Source organism: Nerophis lumbriciformis, linkage group LG09 (genome assembly GCF_033978685.3).
Source record: "Nerophis lumbriciformis linkage group LG09, RoL_Nlum_v2.1, whole genome shotgun sequence".
NCBI lineage: Eukaryota > Metazoa > Chordata > Actinopteri > Syngnathiformes > Syngnathidae > Nerophis > Nerophis lumbriciformis.
This window is the reverse complement of record NC_084556.2, coordinates 51,458,560-51,476,932: the sequence shown is the minus strand read 5'-3', so window position 1 is coordinate 51,476,932 and position 18,373 is coordinate 51,458,560. Positions and strand designations below refer to the sequence as shown.

At 47.7% G+C, this 18,373-nt stretch overlaps 1 protein-coding gene across 2 annotated transcripts in view; it reads left to right on the top strand.

Annotated features, from left to right (window-relative positions):
• LOC133607877 (excitatory amino acid transporter 5-like) overlaps positions 1-18,373 on the top strand; it is a 195,030-nt gene that overhangs the window by 154,845 nt on the left and 21,812 nt on the right. For both annotated transcript variants that reach the window (XM_061962909.2, XM_061962910.2), the window contains 2 exons: positions 9,941-10,135; positions 17,336-17,470. In XM_061962909.2, coding sequence (XP_061818893.1) covers positions 9,941-10,135; positions 17,336-17,470 — 330 coding nt within the window. The remainder of the gene's footprint in view (positions 1-9,940; positions 10,136-17,335; positions 17,471-18,373) is intronic.

The following is an 18,373-nucleotide window of genomic DNA, read 5'->3' as shown; positions in this document are numbered from 1 at the left end:
ATTACGGACCGTAGATGTTGAAATCCCTAAATTTCTTGCAATTGCACTTTGAGAAACGTTGTTCTTAAACTGTTTGACTATTTGCTCACGCAGTTGTGGACAAAAGGGGTCACGTCCTTTCTTGTGAAAGACTGAGCCTTTTTTGGGAAGCTGTTTTTAGACCCAATCATGGCACCCACCTGTTCCCAATTAGCCTGCACACCTGTGGGATGTTCCAAATAAGTGTTTGATGAGCATTCCTCAACTTTATCAGTATTTATTGTTATGATCCACTGCCCGGATCATATTTTTGTTTTTGTTTTCAAGTCACTTGTGTTTTCAGCACCTCTTGAGTTTGTTTCTGTTGCCATGACGGCAGAATATAGTCACCTGCCTCTGGTTAGTGTCCCGGACGCGCACCTGTTGCCCGGGCACTAATCAGAGGGCTATTTAGTTTACGCGCTGGCCTCATTCGGTCTGTTGGTTTTGTTTGCTCCTACGCAACAAGTTACGTTCTTGGTTTCTCTCATAGTCTGCATTTTTGATGTTAGCATCTTTTGGCTACCCTCTTGTTTTCCGTGCCGTGGTGCACCGCGCAGCATTTTGTTCTGCAATCAGAATAAATCATTTATTCTCACCTGCAAGCCGCTTCCTGACATCCCTCTGCATCTTGAAAAGACGACCTCCGGCATCACAATGCCTCGAAGGCGTAACAATTTATTGCCAGTTTGAACATCAAATATGTTGTCTTTGGAGCATATTCAACTGAATATGGGTTGAAAATGATTTGCAAATCATTGTATTCCGTTTATATTTACATCTAACACAATTTCCCAACTCATATGGAAACGGGGTTTGTATGTTGCATTAAAACTACCCTGACAAATACAATTTATGCCAAAAGGTTACTTCAGTACAAAGCAAATGTAGCGCCTTATCTTGCAGTTTTACCTTGCAATAAACCAATACCTGGAAGTGTACACTGAAGGATGCATCCTGTTTGTATTGAAGGGATCAAAGGATCCTACATAATAAGGATTTTTGGAATCATTGATCGACATTGTTGTGTAAGTAATGTGCAATAATTACTGGCTCACATGCTGGGGGCTAACACTCGCCTGTCGTTACTTAGTGACGCCTCTGGGTCACTGCCACTGAAAACATCATGTGCGCAGCCCCGCATTGGGCAGCTATTTTTATATCAGTTATTAGGTGTTGTCGTGGTTTCATGATGTCATGTACCAGGAGCTGCAGTGTTCCTTCGGTACGTTTTTTGGACATGCATTTTTATTAAGTAGACATGCTATTTATTTCATCAAATGTATGTCCTTGTAAGCCCTCTGCAGATCTTTCACTTATAAACACTTTCTTTGCTCTTAAAACACCTCATGCACTCAAAAACCTAATTGTGGTACTTGTCAAGGACATGACGAGTTGCTGAAGCTCTCTACCCGGCTAAACAGTCTCCCTCAATAATGAAAGGTTTCAAGGCTTTACTGAGGATTTTGTGACACTGAAGACATAATAAGGGCGAGCGATGTTAGCTTAGCCACGTAGCATGTACAATTAGCACGAATAAAACATGCATAGACCACACGTACACGATGGGAATATTGAACAACAAAGCAATGATTGAAGTGACAAACTTGCCATCCAAACAATACCCCGTTTGTTGATATGACAGCAATAACAGCACATCAGCATAATGCTAGTGATTTTAGCTTACGTACAATTAGCATGTACACTGGACCCGTTTCCTGTGAGGGTTCGGACTCCGCCAGGGCTGGCCTTTGTCACCGATTCTGTTCATAACCTTTATGGACAGAATTTTGTAGGCGCAGTCAGGGCGTTGAGGGGATCTGGTTTGGTGGCTGCAGGATTAGGTCTCTGCTTTTTGCAGATGATGTGGTCCAGATGGCTTCATCTGGCCAAGATCTTCAGCTCTCGCTGGATCGGTTCGCAGCCGAGTGTGAAGCGACTGGGATGGGAATCAGCAACCTCCAAATCCGAGTCCATGGTTCTCGCCCGGAAAAGGGTGGAGTGCCATCTCCGGGTTGGGGAGGAGATCTTGCCCCAAGTGGAGGAGTTCAAGTACCTCGGAGTCTTGTTCACGAGTGAGGGAAGAGTGGATCGTGAGATCGACAGGCGTCTTCAGTAATGCGGACGTTGTATCGATCCGTTGTGGTGAAGAAGGAGCTGAGCCGGAAGGCAAAGCTCTCGATTTACCGGTTGATCTACGTTCCCATCCTCACCTATGGTCATGAGCTTTGGGTCATGACCGAAAGGACAAGATCAAGGGTACAAGCGGCCGAAATGAGTTTCCTCCGCCGGGTGGTGGGGCTCTCCCTTAGAGATAGGGTGAGAAGCTCTGTCATCCGGGGGGAGCTCCAAGTAAAGCCGCTGCTCCTCCACATGGAGAGGAGCCAGATGAGGTGGTTCGGGCATCTGGTCAGAATGCCACCCGAACGCCTCCCTAGGGAGGTGTTTAGGGCACGTCCGACCGGTAGGAGGCCGCGGGGAGACCCAGGACACGTTGGAAAGACTATGTCTCCTGGCTGGCCTGGGAACGCCTCGGGGTCCCACAGGAAGAGCTGGACGAAGTGGCTGGGGAGAGGGAAGTCTGAGCTTCCCTGCTTAGGCTGCTGCCCCCGCGACCCGACCTCGGATAAGCGGAAGAAGATGGATGTGTTGGACTTTCTCTTCTATTGTCTGTTTGTGCAATGACAACAAAGAGCATACCGAATATACCTGCACTTGAGACCAAAGAGCTTGTGATTGACTTCCGACGTATAGCTCCACCACCCACACCGGTAGACATTCAGAGATCAGATATAGAAGTAATGGACTCATTTAAATACCTGGGTATTCACCTCAACGACTGGACTGGTCTCACAATTTAAACGCTGTGTACAGGAAAGGTCAAAGTGGCCTACACTTTGGGGGAAGCACGGTCAGAGACAGTAACAGACCTACTAAACTAATTAAGAGAGCTGACTCTGTCCTAGGCTGCCCACTAGGCAGCATTGAGGACAGAAGGATGCTGACCAAGTTTAACTCCATAATGTCCAATCCCTCTCTGCCCATGCACGGTACTGTGAGTACCCCGAGTAGCTCCTTCAGCGACAGACACTTACATCCACAGTGCATTTTTATCTATACATAGTACAATCGTTAGTACGCAATATGTATTATTTTTTTACTTTTTTATTACATTTGACTTCTGTTACTGTATGTAAAAACCTGCACTGCAACCATATAATTTCCCTATTGTGGGAAGAATAAAGGTATCTATTAGAGATGCGCGGTTTGCGGACACAACCGCGGAGTCCGCGGATTATCCGCGGTTCGGGCGGTTGAAATAAAAAAAAATTAGATTTTATCCGCGGGTCGGGTCGGGCGGTTGAAATAAAAAAAAATTAGATTTTAAATAGATTCAGGCGGGTGGCAGTTAAACCAATTCGGAAATATATATACATAGTTAAATGTTGTTACCCACATACGAAAAACGAGCAGGCACCTGCAGCATATGCCACAACAGAAGAAGAAAAAAAAAAAGAGATGGACACTTTTACGGAGCGGAGAAGGGACGCCTCGCCGGGGTCCGGGACCGAGGCCCCTTCCTCCGAGAGGGCCCCACCGGGAGCCGTAGCTGAGGTGATCCGCGAGAAGGGTTTGACGCACGTCCAGGGTCACCACCGCGCCCACCGCACGACACCTCGCCTCGTCCGCCTTTGCCGCGGCCGGCGTCACGCGCAGCAGGTAAGCAGCTTACCTGCCCGCCACCCCCGTGGCCGGGGGCTCGTAACAGGGGTCACGCCGCGCGCTCCGCCCGCGCAGCTTACCTGCCCGCCACCCCCGTTGCCGGGGGCGCGTAACAGGGGTCACTCCGCGCGCAGTGCGCTCACGAAAGGGGTGGGGCTCACCCTGGTTGATATAGACAGCAGGACGGTGGCCATGGAAGTCGGAACCCGCTAAGGAGTGTGTAACAACCCACCTGCCGAATCAACTAGCCCTGAAAATGGATGGCGCTGGAGCGTCGGGCCCATACCCGGCCGTCGCCGGCAGCGAGACGCGCTTGGAGGTGCGCTCAGCGCGGCTCCCATATGATTGCGCACTGGTGTGCGTCTGGGTCGTGACAGCGTGGCACGCGAATGTCTGTGCTGCATTGGATCAGTCTCCTTTCTTTAACAGGCAAAAGCTTTATAACCTCACTAATGCCTTGCATCGTCTATATTAGATATATAACAACGGGCGGGTGCGGGCGGGTGCGGTTCTGATCAAATGTTACATCGGGTGGATGGCGGATGGTTGACGACTTTCTGATGCGGTTGCGGATGAAATAATTGCCTATCCGCGCATCTCTAGTATCTGTCCATCTGTCTATCTCAAGCACGTACAGTATTTGGTTGTTCAAAGCCAGTGGCTCAAAGAGTTAAAAAAAAAAATAAATAAATAAATTATTACAGAATCAAACGGTAAAATGACAAATCAAAGTGAGGAGGAATGCAAAGGTCAAAATGTTGAAAGGGAACTTACTGAAGATGAGGTGTCAGGTCAATGGATCCTATCGCAATCACGTACAGTATTTGGTTGTTCAAGGCCAGCGGCTCAAAGAGTTTAAAAAAACTGAAAAGAAATGAGTACAGAATAAAACGGTGAAATGACCAGTCAAAGTGAGGAGGAACGCAAAGGTGAAAATGTTGAAAGGGAACTTACTGAAGATGAGGTTGTCAGGTCAATGGATCCAAAAGCGAGTGGAGTGTAGAGAAAATGAGTTCAGGGCCTTTGAGAAAGTCAATACCTGATCGACCGGGTTTCAATGCCAGCGAGGAACTGACGATCAGGCACATTCATGGGCTTCAGGTGTGGGAGAACAGGAGCCGGGGTCCAGCCAAGACATGGGACTGACACAATGATAGAGTGGTGGAGAAACGACACAATGATGACATAGGGGGGGGAAAGAAACAATAGTAATACATGTTTCACTCTTTGATTGCAGCCATTTGCTCAAATCAAAAAAGACAATTTTATTCTCATGAATGTATACTCCGCATCCCATCTTGTCAGAAAAACAAAAACAAATGTAGACATTTTTTTAAATGTCTACGATCAGACCCTTTGCTCAGTGTTGAATAGAATCAACATTTTGAGCTCGTACAGCCATGAGTCTTCTTGGGAAAGATGTTTTTCACACCTGGATTTGGGGATCCTCTGCCGTTCTTTCTTGCAGAACCTCTGCAGTTCTGTCAGGTTGGATGGTGAATGTTGGTGGACAGCCATTTTTAGGTTTCTTCAGAAATGCTCAATTGGGTTTAGGTCAGTCAAGAATGGTCACAGAGTTGTTCCGAAGCCACTCCTTTTGTTATTTTAGTTGTGTGCTTAGGGTCATTGTCTTGTTGGAAAGTGAACCTTTGGCCAAGTCTTAGGTCCTGAGCACTCTGGAAGAGGTTTTCTTCCAGGATATCTCTGTACATGGCCGCATTCATCTTTCCTTCAATTGCAACCAGTGGTCATGTCCCTGCAGCTGATAAACACCCCCATATCATGATGCTGCCACCACCATCTTTCACTGTTGGGATTACATTGGGCAGGTGATGAGCTCTTGGTTCTCATAGTCTGGGAGTGTTTTTGTCAAACTCTACGCAGGCTTTTATATGTCTTGCACTGAGGAGAGACTTCCGTCTGGCAGCTCTGCCATAAAGCCCCAACTGGTGAAGGGTTAGTTGACTTTGTGGAACTTTCTCCCATCTCCCTACCGAATCTAGGGAGCTCAGCCACAGCGGTCTTTGGGTTCTTCTTTACATCTCTCACCAAGACTCTATTCACATGATCGCTCAGTTTGGCTGGACAACCAGGTCTCGGAAGAGTTGTGGTCACCCCAAACTTCTTCCATTTAAGGATTAGGGAGGTCACTGTGCGCTGAGGAACCTTAAAGGCTGCAGGAATTATTTTGTAACTGTGTCCAGATCTGTGCCTTGCCACAATTCTGTCTCTGAGCTCCTTGGGCAGTTCCTTCGACCTCTTGATTATCATTTGCTCTGACATGCACTGTGAGCTGTAAGGTCTTACAGAGACAGGTGTGTCTATGGATGTTCTCATTCATCCAGGTCATTGTAATCTCAGGGCATTCGATCGCAACTGGACTGTTTGGTTTGTCTTAGAAGAAGTTTTGCCTCTCATCCAAGTAGGCTTCATCAGTTCATGCTCATAGACTTAGTTTGGTCACATCTAGTTTTACACTTAGATTGGTCACATCTAGTCTAATGGCAGGTGCCAAAACCCCAAATAGTAATTGTTGGAGCCTATCTATATTATTTATTCATTAATTGTTTTGACAATGAAATCAAATAATGCCAATGATGATGTTGATTCATTATTGGATGTTTTAGATTAATTATGATTGACTGATTGTTTTCAACCAGTCTACATGTGCTTTGTGGACTTGGAGAAGGCATTCGACCGTGTCCCTCAGGAAGTCCTGTGGGGAGTGCTCAGAGAGTATGGGGTATCAGACTGTCTGATTTTGGCGGTCCACTCCCTCCCTGTATGATCAGTGTCAGAGCTTGGTCCGCATTTCCGGCAGTAAGTCGGACACGTTTCCAGTGAGGGTTGGACTGCGCCAAGGCTGCCCTTTGTCACCGATTCTGTTCATAACTTTTATGTACAGAATTTCTAGGCGCAGTCAAGGCGTTGAGGGGATCTGGTTTGGTGGCTGCAGGATTAGGTCTCTGCTTATTGCAGATGATGTGGTCCTGATGGCTTCATCTGGCCAGGATCTTCAGCTCTCGCTGGATCGGTTCGCAGCCGAGTGTGAAGCGACTGGGATGAGAATCAGCACCTCCGAGTCCGAGTCCATGGTTCTCGCCCGGAAAAGGGTGGAATGCCATCTTCGGGTTGGGGAGGAGACCCTGCCCCAAGTGGAGGAGTTCAAGTACCTCGGAGTCTTGTTCACGAGTGAGGGTAGAGTGGATCGTGAGATCGACAGGCGGATCGGTGCGGCGTCTTCAGTAATGCGGACGCTGTATCGATCCGTTGTGGTGAAGAAGGAGCTGAGCCGGAAGGCAAAGCTCTCAATTTACCGGTCGATCTACGTTCCCATCCTCACCTATGGTCATGAGCTTTGGGTTATGACCGAAAGGACAAGATCACGGGTACAAGCGGCCGAAATGAGTTTCCTCCGCCGGGTGGCGGGGCTCTCCTTTAGAGATAGGGTGAGAAGCTCTGTCATCCGGGGGGAGCTCAAAGTAAAGCCGCTGCTCCTCCACATCGAGAGGAACCAGATGAGGTGGTTCGGGCATCTGGTCAGGATGCCACCCGATTGCCTCCCTCGGGAGGTGTTTAGGGCACGTCCGACCGGTAGGAGGCCACGGGGAAGACCCAGGACACGTTGGGAAGACTATGTCTCCTGGCTGGCCTGGGAACGCCTCGGGATCCCCCGGGAGGAGCTGGACAAAGTGGCTGGGGAGAGGGAAGTCTGGGCTTCCCTGCTTAAGCTGTTGCCCCTGCGACCCGACCTCGGATAAGCGGAAGAAGATGGATGGATGGATGGATGGTTCCTCCAGGTACTGCAGACCTGTTTAATGATGCTCGCTTGTAAGAAAGCAAGACCACAAATACACTTCAGTAGCAACGAAATAACAATAAATTAATCTCTAAATTAATCAAAAACACAAAGTGTCGCTGCAAAGCACTCTGGGAATAAGACTCATCCAATAGACGTCAAGCTCGACCCCTACAGGCGGACATCGGTAATACAACTTGAAGTTTTGTAGTCGTCGGACATCTTTTTTGTAGTCCAGATGTCGTGGTGACATTGCGACCTCTACAGGCAAAACTTGGGTGCTTGCAAACTCCAAGTTGCAATACCGACTTCTGTCTGTAGGAGTCATAAATCATAATAATGTTTGGACTACAACTAAAATGGTGGTTGTCTTTAGAGAACTGCAAAACAAAATGGCGACCGGGTATGACGTACACCTACTTCCAGTGTTAATTCCGGTTCACCCCCGACGTCACCCCCACTGACTCCCCTGAACAAATGGTGCATTTAGGCCACGCCCCCTGCTAGCTAAAATAATGGAGCTGGTGTAGGGATAACTAGCGTGTTATTTCTCGCTCATATGTGACAAGTTACACGGTACATACAAACCTTTTCACAAAATAACCCATAAACATGCCCCAACAGGCTTAACCCAGCATTTGGGTAGAATAAAAAAAATAACCCTGCATTTTTTTGGTGCGTGGCTGTCAAGTTCAAACACTGATGACATCTATTAAACAAGACAAGAAGCAAAGAATTAAACAGAGACAGAATTCAATTTGGCTCAATTTGAGGAGAGACGCCTGGACATCTGTACCCTTGCACAGTGTCATTACGTTCTGCCAAAAGATTGCACGCCTCTTTCTTTTATTTGGACCTTCCCTAACCACATGGCCATAGCTGTTTCTAAAGGACAAAAGGTCGTAAACAGTTCACAGAAAAGGTCGTAAACTGTTCACAGAAAAGGTCAGTTCAAAAAAGAGGTTTGTAAAACCGTTGAAAAAGGAGGTTCAAAAAGAGGTCGTCTGGAAATTGGGCAGATCATGCCTTCTCTCTGCTTTGTAGTCCTTGGGTTAAAACAATACATTTCTGTTGATTACCATACATGAAAGAAAACAGAAAACCCTTCATGTTGGCGGCCAATTTGAGGAGAGACGCCTGGACATCTGTACCCTTGTACAGTGTCATTACGTTCTGCCAAAAGATTGCACGCCTCTTTCTTTTATTTGGACCTTCCCTAACCACATGGCCATAGCTGTTTCTAAAGGACAACGGTCGTAAACAGTTCACAGAAAAGGTCGTAAACAGTTCACAGAAAAGGTCGTAAACTGTCCACAGAAAAGGTCAGTTCAAAAAAGAGGTTCGTAAAACAGTCGAAAAAGGAGGTTCAAAAAGAGGTCGTCTGGAAATTGGGCAGATCATGCCTTCTCTCTGCTTTGTAGTCCTTGGGTTAAAACAATACATTTCTGTTGATTACCATACATGAAAGAAAACAGAAAACCCTTCATGTTGGCGGCCAATTTGAGGAGAGACGCCTGGACATCTGTACCCTTGTACAGTGTCATTACGTTCTGCCAAAAGATTGCATGCCTCCTTCTTTTATTTGGACCTTCCCTAACCACATGGCCATAGCTGTTTCTAAAGGACAACGGTCGTAAACAGTTCACAGAAAAGGTCGTAAACAGTTCACAGAAAAGGTCGTAAACTGTCCACAGAAAAGGTCAGTTCAAAAAAGAGGTTCGTAAAACAGTCGAAAAAGGAGGTTCAAAAAGAGGTCGTCTGGAAATTGGGCAGATCATGCCTTCTCTCTGCTTTGTAGTCCTTGGGTTAAAACAATACATTTCTGTTGATTACCATACATGAAAGAAAACAGAAAACCCTTCATGTTGGCGGTCAATTTGAGGAGAGACGCCTGGACATCTGTACCCTTGTACAGTGTCATTACGTTCTGCCAAAAGATTGCACGCCTCCTTCTTTTATTTGGACCTTCCCTAACCACATGGCCATAGCTGTTTCTAAAGGACAACGGTCGTAAACAGTTCACAGAAAAGGTCGTAAACTGTCCACAGAAAAGGTCAGTTCAAAAAAGAGGTTTGTAAAACAGTTGAAAAAGGAGGTTCAAAAAGAGGTCGTCTGGAAATTGGGCAGATCATGCCTTCTCTCTGCTTTGTAGTCCTTGGGTTAAAACAATACATTTCTGTTGATTACCATACATGAAAGAAAACAGAAAACCCTTCATGTTGCTTTCCCCCTTACACAGTGGAGTTTTACAAGCCTTCTTCTTGATAGGTTTCAAAGACAGCTTTTGCTTCTCACCGGGCCACTCAATGTAACACAACGTTTTTGGGATAACTTAGAAACAATTATTCTAACAGTGGCCTTAGTGAACGTCAACAAAAGTAGATCTTCTCTTTGTTTCAGCTCCGCCACTCTGCCTATCACCTTCAAGTGCCTCCTGGAGAACAACCACATTGACAGGCGCATCATCCGCTTCGTGTTGCCCGTGGGCGCCACCATCAACATGGACGGCACCGCCCTCTACGAGGCCGTGGCGGCCATCTTTATTGCCCAAGTCAATAACTACGAGCTCGACTTTGGCCAAATCATCACAATTAGGTAAGGCGGCAGCAAAGGCGCCTCTAGATTAGAATTGAGGTGGGCGTGGTTGGGGGGTGGGAGGTGTTTGGTGGTAGCGGGGGGTGTATATTGTAGCGTCCCGGAAGAGTTAGTTCTGCAAGGGTTTCTGGGTATTTGTTCTGTTGTGTTACGGCGCGGATGTTCTCCCGAAATGTGTTTGTCATTCTTGTTTGGTGTGGGTTCACAGTCCATCCATCCATCCATCCATCTTCTTCCGCTTATCCGAGGTCGGGTCGCGGGGGCAGCAGCCTAAGCAGGGAAGCCCAGACTTCCCTCTCCCCAGCCACTTCGTCCAGCTCCTCCCAGGGGATCCCGAGGCGTTCCCAGGCCAGCCGGGAGACATAGTCTTCCCAACGTGTCCTGGGTCTTCCCCGTGGCCTCCTACCGGTCGGACGTGCCCTAAACACCTCCCGAGGGAGGCGATCGGGTGGCATCCTGACCAGATGCCCGAACCACCTCATCTGGCTCCTCTCCATGTGGAGACGCAGCCGCTTTACTTTGAGCTCCCCCCGGATGACAGAGCTTCTCACCCTATCTCTAAGGGAGAGCCCTGCCACCCGGCGGAGGAAACTCATTTCGGCCGCTTGTACCCGTGATCTTGTCCTTTCGGTCATAACCCAAAGCTCATGACCATAGGTGAGGATGGGAACGTAGATCGACTGGTAAATTGAGAGCTTTGCCTTCCGGCTCAGCTCCTCCTTCACCACAACGGATCGATACAGCGTCCGCATTACTGAAGATGCCGCACCGATCCGCCTGTCGATCTCACGATCCACTCTTCCCCCACTCGTGAACAAGACTCCGAGGTACTTGAACTCCTCCACTTGGGGCAGGGTCTCCTCCCCAACCCGAAGATGGCATTCCACCCTTTTCCGGGCGAGAACCATGGACTCGGACTTGGAGGTGCTGATTCTCATCCCAGTCGCTTCACACTCGGCTGCGAACCGATCCAGCGAGAGCTGAAGATCCTGGCCAGATGAAGCCATCAGGACCACATCATCTGCAAAAAGCAGAGACCTAATCCTGCAGCCACCAAACCAGATCCCCTCAACGCCTTGACTGCGCCTAGAAATTCTGTCCATAAAAGTTATGAACAGAATCGGTGACAAAGGGCAGCCTTGGCGGAGTCCAACCCTCACTGGAAACGTGTCCGACTTACTGCCGGCAATGCGGACCAAGCTCTGACACTGATCATACAGGGAGCAGACCGCCAAAATCAGACAGTCCGATACCCCATACTCTCTGAGCACTCCCCACAGGACTTCCCGAGGGACACGGTCGAATGCCTTCTCCAAGTCCACAAAACACATGTAGACTGGTTGGGCAAACTCCCATGCACCCTCAAGGACCCTGCCGAGAGTATAGAGCTGGTCCACAGTTCCACGACCAGGACGAAAACCACACTGTTCCTCCTGAATCCGAGGTTCGACTATCCGGCGTAGCCTCCTCTCCAGTACACCTGAATAGACCTTACCGGGAAGGCTGAGGAGTGTGATCTCACGATAGTTAGAACACACCCCCCGGTTCCCCTTCTTAAAGAGAGGAACCACCACCCCGGTCTGCCAATCCAGAGGTACCGCCCCCGATGTCCACGCGATGCTGCAGAGTCTTGTCAACCAAGACAGTCCCACAGCATCCAGAGCCTTAAGGAATTCACAGTGTGGCGCATATTTGTAACAGTGTTAAAGTTGTTTATACGGCCACCCTCAGTGTGACCTGTATGGCTTTTGATGAAGTATGCCTTGCATTCACTTGTGTGTGTGTGTTAAAGCCGCCTATATTATGTGACTGGGCCGGCACCCTGTTTGTATGGAGGAAAAGCGAATGTGACGACAGGTTGTTGAAGACGTTAAAGGCATTGCCTTTAAGGCACGCTCCAATATTATCGTCCGGGTAAAAATCGGGAGAAATTCGGGAGAATGGTTGCCCCGGGAGATTTTCGAGAGGGGGCACTGAAATTCGGGAGTCTCCCAGGAAAATCGGGAGGGTTGGCAAGTATGTATTACAGTATCTGTAAATTATTATTTCATGTTTTGTTTGTACACAGCTACAAGAAATAACATTAAATGTTGTTTACTTGTTTGTTTGTATCATAATTCATTAGGGGTGTAACGGTACGTGTATTTGCATTGAACCGTTTCGGTACGGGGGTTGTTCCGGTTCGGTTCGGAGGTGTACCGAACGAGTTTCCACACGGACATATCAAGTAGCGTAACGCACGTTGTGTAAACAATGCACACCGAGGCACAACACGCGGCATGCTAGCAGCTAACGGGCTACGATAGACTTACCATACGTCCTCTTTTCACCGGACATGTCCTCTTTCAGGGCGGAGTTTCTTAAATGCCTCAAATGTCCGGCATTTTGAGTTAAGGTTGCATGTATTTTCAATGTGCGTTCAGGGTTAAGAAGGGGTTAAAAACAAAAAAAATTGTGCGCGCAGCAGCATTGGTGAGGGAGGGGCAGAGACAGAGAGAGAGAGAGAGTTATGATAAACGCGCATGCGTCGCCAGGCTCTGCTTTTTATCCATAGATTTATCACATTTCATTTTTTATTATCTATAGCAGTGTGCGGCCCACAGCTAATGTCTTAAAGGCCCACGGCACATTCTAAAAATATTATTAAAATAAACAAAAACATAAGAAAAGTGAAATAAAAAAGCTTAAAGGTTAAAAGGGGAACATTATCACAATTTCAGAAGGGTTAAAACCATTAAAAATCAGTTCCCAGTGGCTTATTTTATTTTTCGAAGTTTTTTTCAAAATTTTACCCATCACGCAATATCCCTAAAAAAAAGCTTCAAATTGCCTGATTTTAACCATCGTTATATACACCCGTCCATTTTCCTGTGACGTCACATAGTGATGCCAACACAAACAAACATGGCGCATAGAACAGCAAGCTATAGCGACATTAGCTCGGATTCAGACTCGGATTTCAGCGGGATTCAACAGATTACGCATGTATTGAAACGGATGGTTGTAGTGTGGAGGCAGGTAGCGAAAACGAAACTGAAGAAGAAACTGAAGCTATTGAGCCATATCGGTTTGAACCGTATGCAAGCGAAACCGACGAAAACGACACGACAGCCAGCGACACGGGAGAAAGCGAGGACGAATTCGGCGATCGCCTTCTAAGCAACGATTGGTATGTGTTTGTTTGGCATTAAAGGAAACTAAATGAACTAGGTTTACAGCATATGAAATACATTTGGCAACAACATGCACTTTGAGAGTGCAGACAGCCCAATTTTCATCAATTAATATATTCTGTAGACATACCCTCATCCGCGCTCTTTTCCTGAAAGCTGATCCGTCCAGTTTTGGAGTTGATGTCAGCAGTCCAGGGAAGCTAGGATCGATAGGGGGTTTAGCTCGCTCGTCTGCGGGAACAAACTGCCGCCATTGCTTGCCGTGCTACCGAGGTCCTTTGTCCCTGAATTGCTCACACACTCCGGCAGATTCAAAGGGGGTCTGGCGGCAGATTTCTTTGACTTTATCGTTGGAAATGCATCTGCTTTGAATGTCGCAGGATATCCACACATTCTTGCCATCTCTGTCGTAGCATAGCTCTCGTCGGTAAAGTGTGCGGAACAAACGTCCAATTTCTTGCCACTTTGGCATCTTTGGGCCACTGGTGCAACTTGAATCCGTCCCTGTTGGTGTTGTTACACCCTCCGACAACACACCGACGAGGCATGATGTCTCCAAGGTACGGAAAACAGTCGAAAAAACGGAAAATAACAGAGCTGATTTGACTCGGTGTTTGAGAAAATGGCGGATTGCTTCCCGATGTGACGAGAGCAAATAATAGAAAAGCGTTTAATTCGCCAAAATTCACCCATTTAGAGTTCGGAAATCGGTGAAAAAAATATATGGTCTTTTTTCTGCAACATCAAGGTATTTATTGACGCTTACATAGGTCTGGTGATAATGTTCCCCTTTAAATGTAATTTAGAAAAAGTTGCAATGTTGACTAATAGTAATAATAATAATCCGTTGTGGTGAAGAAGGAGCTGAGCCGGAAGGCAAAGCTCTCGATTTACCGGTCGATCTACGTTCCCATCCTCACCTATGGTCATGAGCTTTGGGTCATGACCGAAAGGACAAGATCACGGGTACAAGCGGCCGAAATGAGTTTCCTCCGCCGGGTGGCGGGGCTCTCCCTTAGAGATAGGGTGAATTCGGGGGGAGCTCAAAGTAAAGCCGCTGCTCCTCCACATCGAGAGGAGCCAGATGAGGTGGTTCGGGCATCTGGTCAGGATGCCACCCGAACGCCTCCCTAGGAAGGTGTTTCGGGCACGTCCGACCGGTAGTAGGCCACGGGGAAGACCCAGGACACGCTGGGAAGACTATCTCTCCCGGCTGGCCTGGGAACGCCTCGGGGTCCCCCGGGAAGAGCTGGACGAAGTGGCTGGGGAGAGGGAAGTCTGGGCTTCCCTGCTTAAGCTGCTGCCCCCGCGACCCGATCTCGGATAAGCGGAAGAAGATGGATGGATGGATGGATGGATGGTTGACTAATAAAACAAAGTTTTTTTTTCTTTCAAACTCATCGCTCAAAACATAATATTGAATCAAAATCAATGTTATTATGAATTATTGACCTATCCAAGGTTCCCATTACTTCACATCAAATATTCCACTAAGAAAAATATTTTTGGTGGAAGATTTTGCAAATGTGGTAAATAAATAACCCAGAAATGTATATTTTGTTGTTTTCTTACTGTGCCGAAAATGAACCGAACCGTGACCTCTAAACCGAGGTACGCACTGTCGGAGGCAGATATTTACATATATCCGAATTTAAGTGTTACTTCTTTTTATTTCGTAGTCATATTTGAAAACAGCTCGTGTTTTTCCATTTTGTTCTCTTTCTGTTTGTCTGCAAGTAAACTGTGTGTGTTAACCTTGAAGCTTTGGAATGTAAGACAGGGAGATAATGTGCATGTGTTTTGACTAGAGAGACGTAAGAGGGGAGAGGGTTTTGTCGGGAGGACACAGACCATCTTAGCGGGGAGTAGAGATGCGCGGATAGGCAATTATTTCATCCTCAACCGCATCAGAAAGTCGTCAACCATCCGCCATCCACCCAATGTAACATTTGATCAGAACCGCATCCGCCCGCACCCGCCCGTTGTTATATATCTAATATAGACGATGCAAGGCATTAGTGAGGTTATAAAGCTTTTGCCTGTTAAAGAAAGGAGACTGATCCAATGCAGCACAGACATTCGCGTGCCACGCTGTCACAACCCAGACGCACACCAGTGCGCAATCATATGGGAGCCGCGCTGAGCGCACCTCCAAGCGCGTCTCGCTGCCGGCGACGGCCGCGTATGAGCCCGACGCTCCAGCGCCATCCATTTTCAGGGCTAGTTGATTAGGCAGGTGGGTTGTTACACACTCCTTAGCGGGTTCCGTCGTCCATGGCCACCGTCCAGCTGCTGTCTATATCAACCAGGGTGAGCCCCACCCCTTTCGTGAGCGCACTGCGCGCGGAGTGACCCCTGTTACGCGCCCCCGGCAATGGGGGTGGCGGGCAGGTAAGCTGCGCGGGCGGAGCGCGCGGAGTGACCCCTGTTACGAGCCCCCGGCCACGGGGGTGGCGGGCAGGTAAGCTGCTTACCTGCTGCGCGTGACGCCGGCCGCGGCGAAGGCGGACGAGGCGGGGTGTCGGTGCGGTGGGCGCGGTGGTGACCCTGGACGTGCGTCGGGCCCTTCTCGCGGATCGCCTCAGCTACGGCTCCCGGTGGGGCCCTCTCGGGGGAAGGGGCCTCGGTCCCGGACCCCGGCGAGGCGTCCCTTCTCCGCTCCGTAAAAGTGTCCATCTCTTTTTCTTTTTTTTCTTCTGTTGTGGCATATGCTGCAGGTGCCTGCTCGTTTTTCGTATGTGGGTAACAACATTTAACTATGTATATATATTTACCAATTGGTTTAACTGCCACCCGCCTGACTCTATTTAAAATCTAATTTTTTTTTATTTCAACCACCCGACCCGACCCGACCCGACCCGACCCGCGGATAAAACCTTTTTTTTTATTATTTCATCCGCCCGATCCGCGGATAATCCGCGGACTCCGCGGTTGTGCCCGCAAACCGCGCATCTCTAGCGGGGAGATTGAATGTTCTATGCTGGACTGGTGTCAATGTATATATGCAAAGCTTTGCAAATATATTACAAAACACCTATTCTGTCTCTGGTGGTTCTTCAACTCGGCTTTAAGTGTCGTAAAGAGCTTGGGAGCGACTTGTGACTTGAATTCCCGAACCGAGATTGTTGTGTACCGCTACACCCCTAACTACAAGAAATAACATGAATTGTTGTTTACTTGTTTGTTTGTATCATAATTCATGTATACATCATTCCTTACAAGAACTAACATAACTTCACTATGACCTACATATTCCATAAGTTCCATGTGTGCAACATGAGAATTAGTCACTTACCGCGCTTTGTAAAATATGGCCAAATAGGGCATAGATAAATGTAAATATGACACAGATTATGCCTCATGTGAGCTTCTTAGTCAGATTTGCCAAATCAGTCTGGAATGGGCACAAACACTCGTATGCTCGTAGATTGTCGCCGGATGTCTGTGGCGCAGGTGGACCTGTGTGCGCAGGCGCAGGTGGACCTGTGTGCGCAGGCGCAGGTGGACCTGTGTGCGCAGGTCCAGGACAGACAGTGCGTCCCTTCTGATTGAATATCGTCCCGGCGTAATAACATTAAGCAGACCTCCCTGCCCAGAGCCGCAGGCTGTGCTCGTTCCCTCATAATCCTTTGGCGGTAAAACCCGTATGACCCGCGTGACTCGTGTCCCTTGTCACGCCAGAACCAGAATCGTCCTGTGCTGCTTGGCTGCCGCCCAGGTGTCCTTGCGCACGATCATTTGTGTATTGTATATGCTTGTCAATACTCTGCTGCATAAATGTTTACCATTCCACCACCTACGCGCGCCTTTAAAATGCACGGTCTACATATTTTAGCAGATCAATTCTTTAATTAGGAAGGATAGAAAAATATGCTTTGTTTCTTTTCCATCCACTGAACAAAAATGCAAATAAATTCAGTCCCTTTAATAACTTAGTGGGCTGACATTTGAGACCCTAATCAGCCCGTGGATTCATGAAAACAAAAAAGGGTAAATATTTGTAAACATGTGGTATCGTTTCTTTCAGCATCACTGCCACCGCGGCCAGTATCGGTGCAGCCGGAATCCCTCAAGCGGGTCTCGTTACCATGGTGATCGTGCTGACCTCCGTGGGCCTGCCGACCGATGACATCACTCTCATCATTGCCGTTGACTGGGCTTTGTGAGTAGGACTTTGTGGGCTTTTTAAACGGCCGAAGCCATCAATTAAAGTGGCCCGTCGCATCGTTTTATGTAGTCCGCTACGTCATTTAATGTGGTCCACAACATCATTTAAAATGGCATGTCACATTATTTTATGTAGTCCGCTACGTCATTTAATGTGGCCCGCCACGTCATTTTATGCGCTGCGTCACATAAATGTAATGTGTATGTGCTGCGCCACATCAATTAAAGTGGGCCACCACATCAATTAAAGTGGGCCGCCACATCAATTAAAGTGGGCCGTCACGTCATTTATTGTGGCCCGTCACATCATTTTATGTGGTCCACAACATCATTTAAAATGGCATGTCACATTATTTTATGTAGGCCGCTATGTCATTTAAGGTGGCCGCACACATCATTTTATGTGCTGCACCACATAATTGTAATGTGTATGTGCTGCGCCACGTCAATTAAAGTGGCCCGTCACATCATTTTATGTGGTCCACAACATCATTTAAAATAGCATGTCACATCATTTTATGTAGTCCGCTACGTCATTTAAAGTGACCCGTCACGTCATTTTATGTGCTGCGCCACATCAATTAAAGTGGGCCGTCATGTCATTTATTGTGGCCCGTCACATCATTTTATATGGTCCACAACATCATTTAAAATGGCAAGTCACATTATTTTATGTAGTCCGCTACGTCATTTAATGTGGCCCGTCACGTCATTTTATGTGCTGCGCCACATCATTTTATGTGGCCCGCCACATCAATTAAAGTGGGCCGTCACATCATTTTTTGTGGTCCACAACATCATTTAAAATGGCATGTCACATTATTTTATGTAGTCCGCTACGTCATTTAAGGTGGCCCGTCATTTAATTTTATGTGCTGCGCCACATCATTTTATGTGG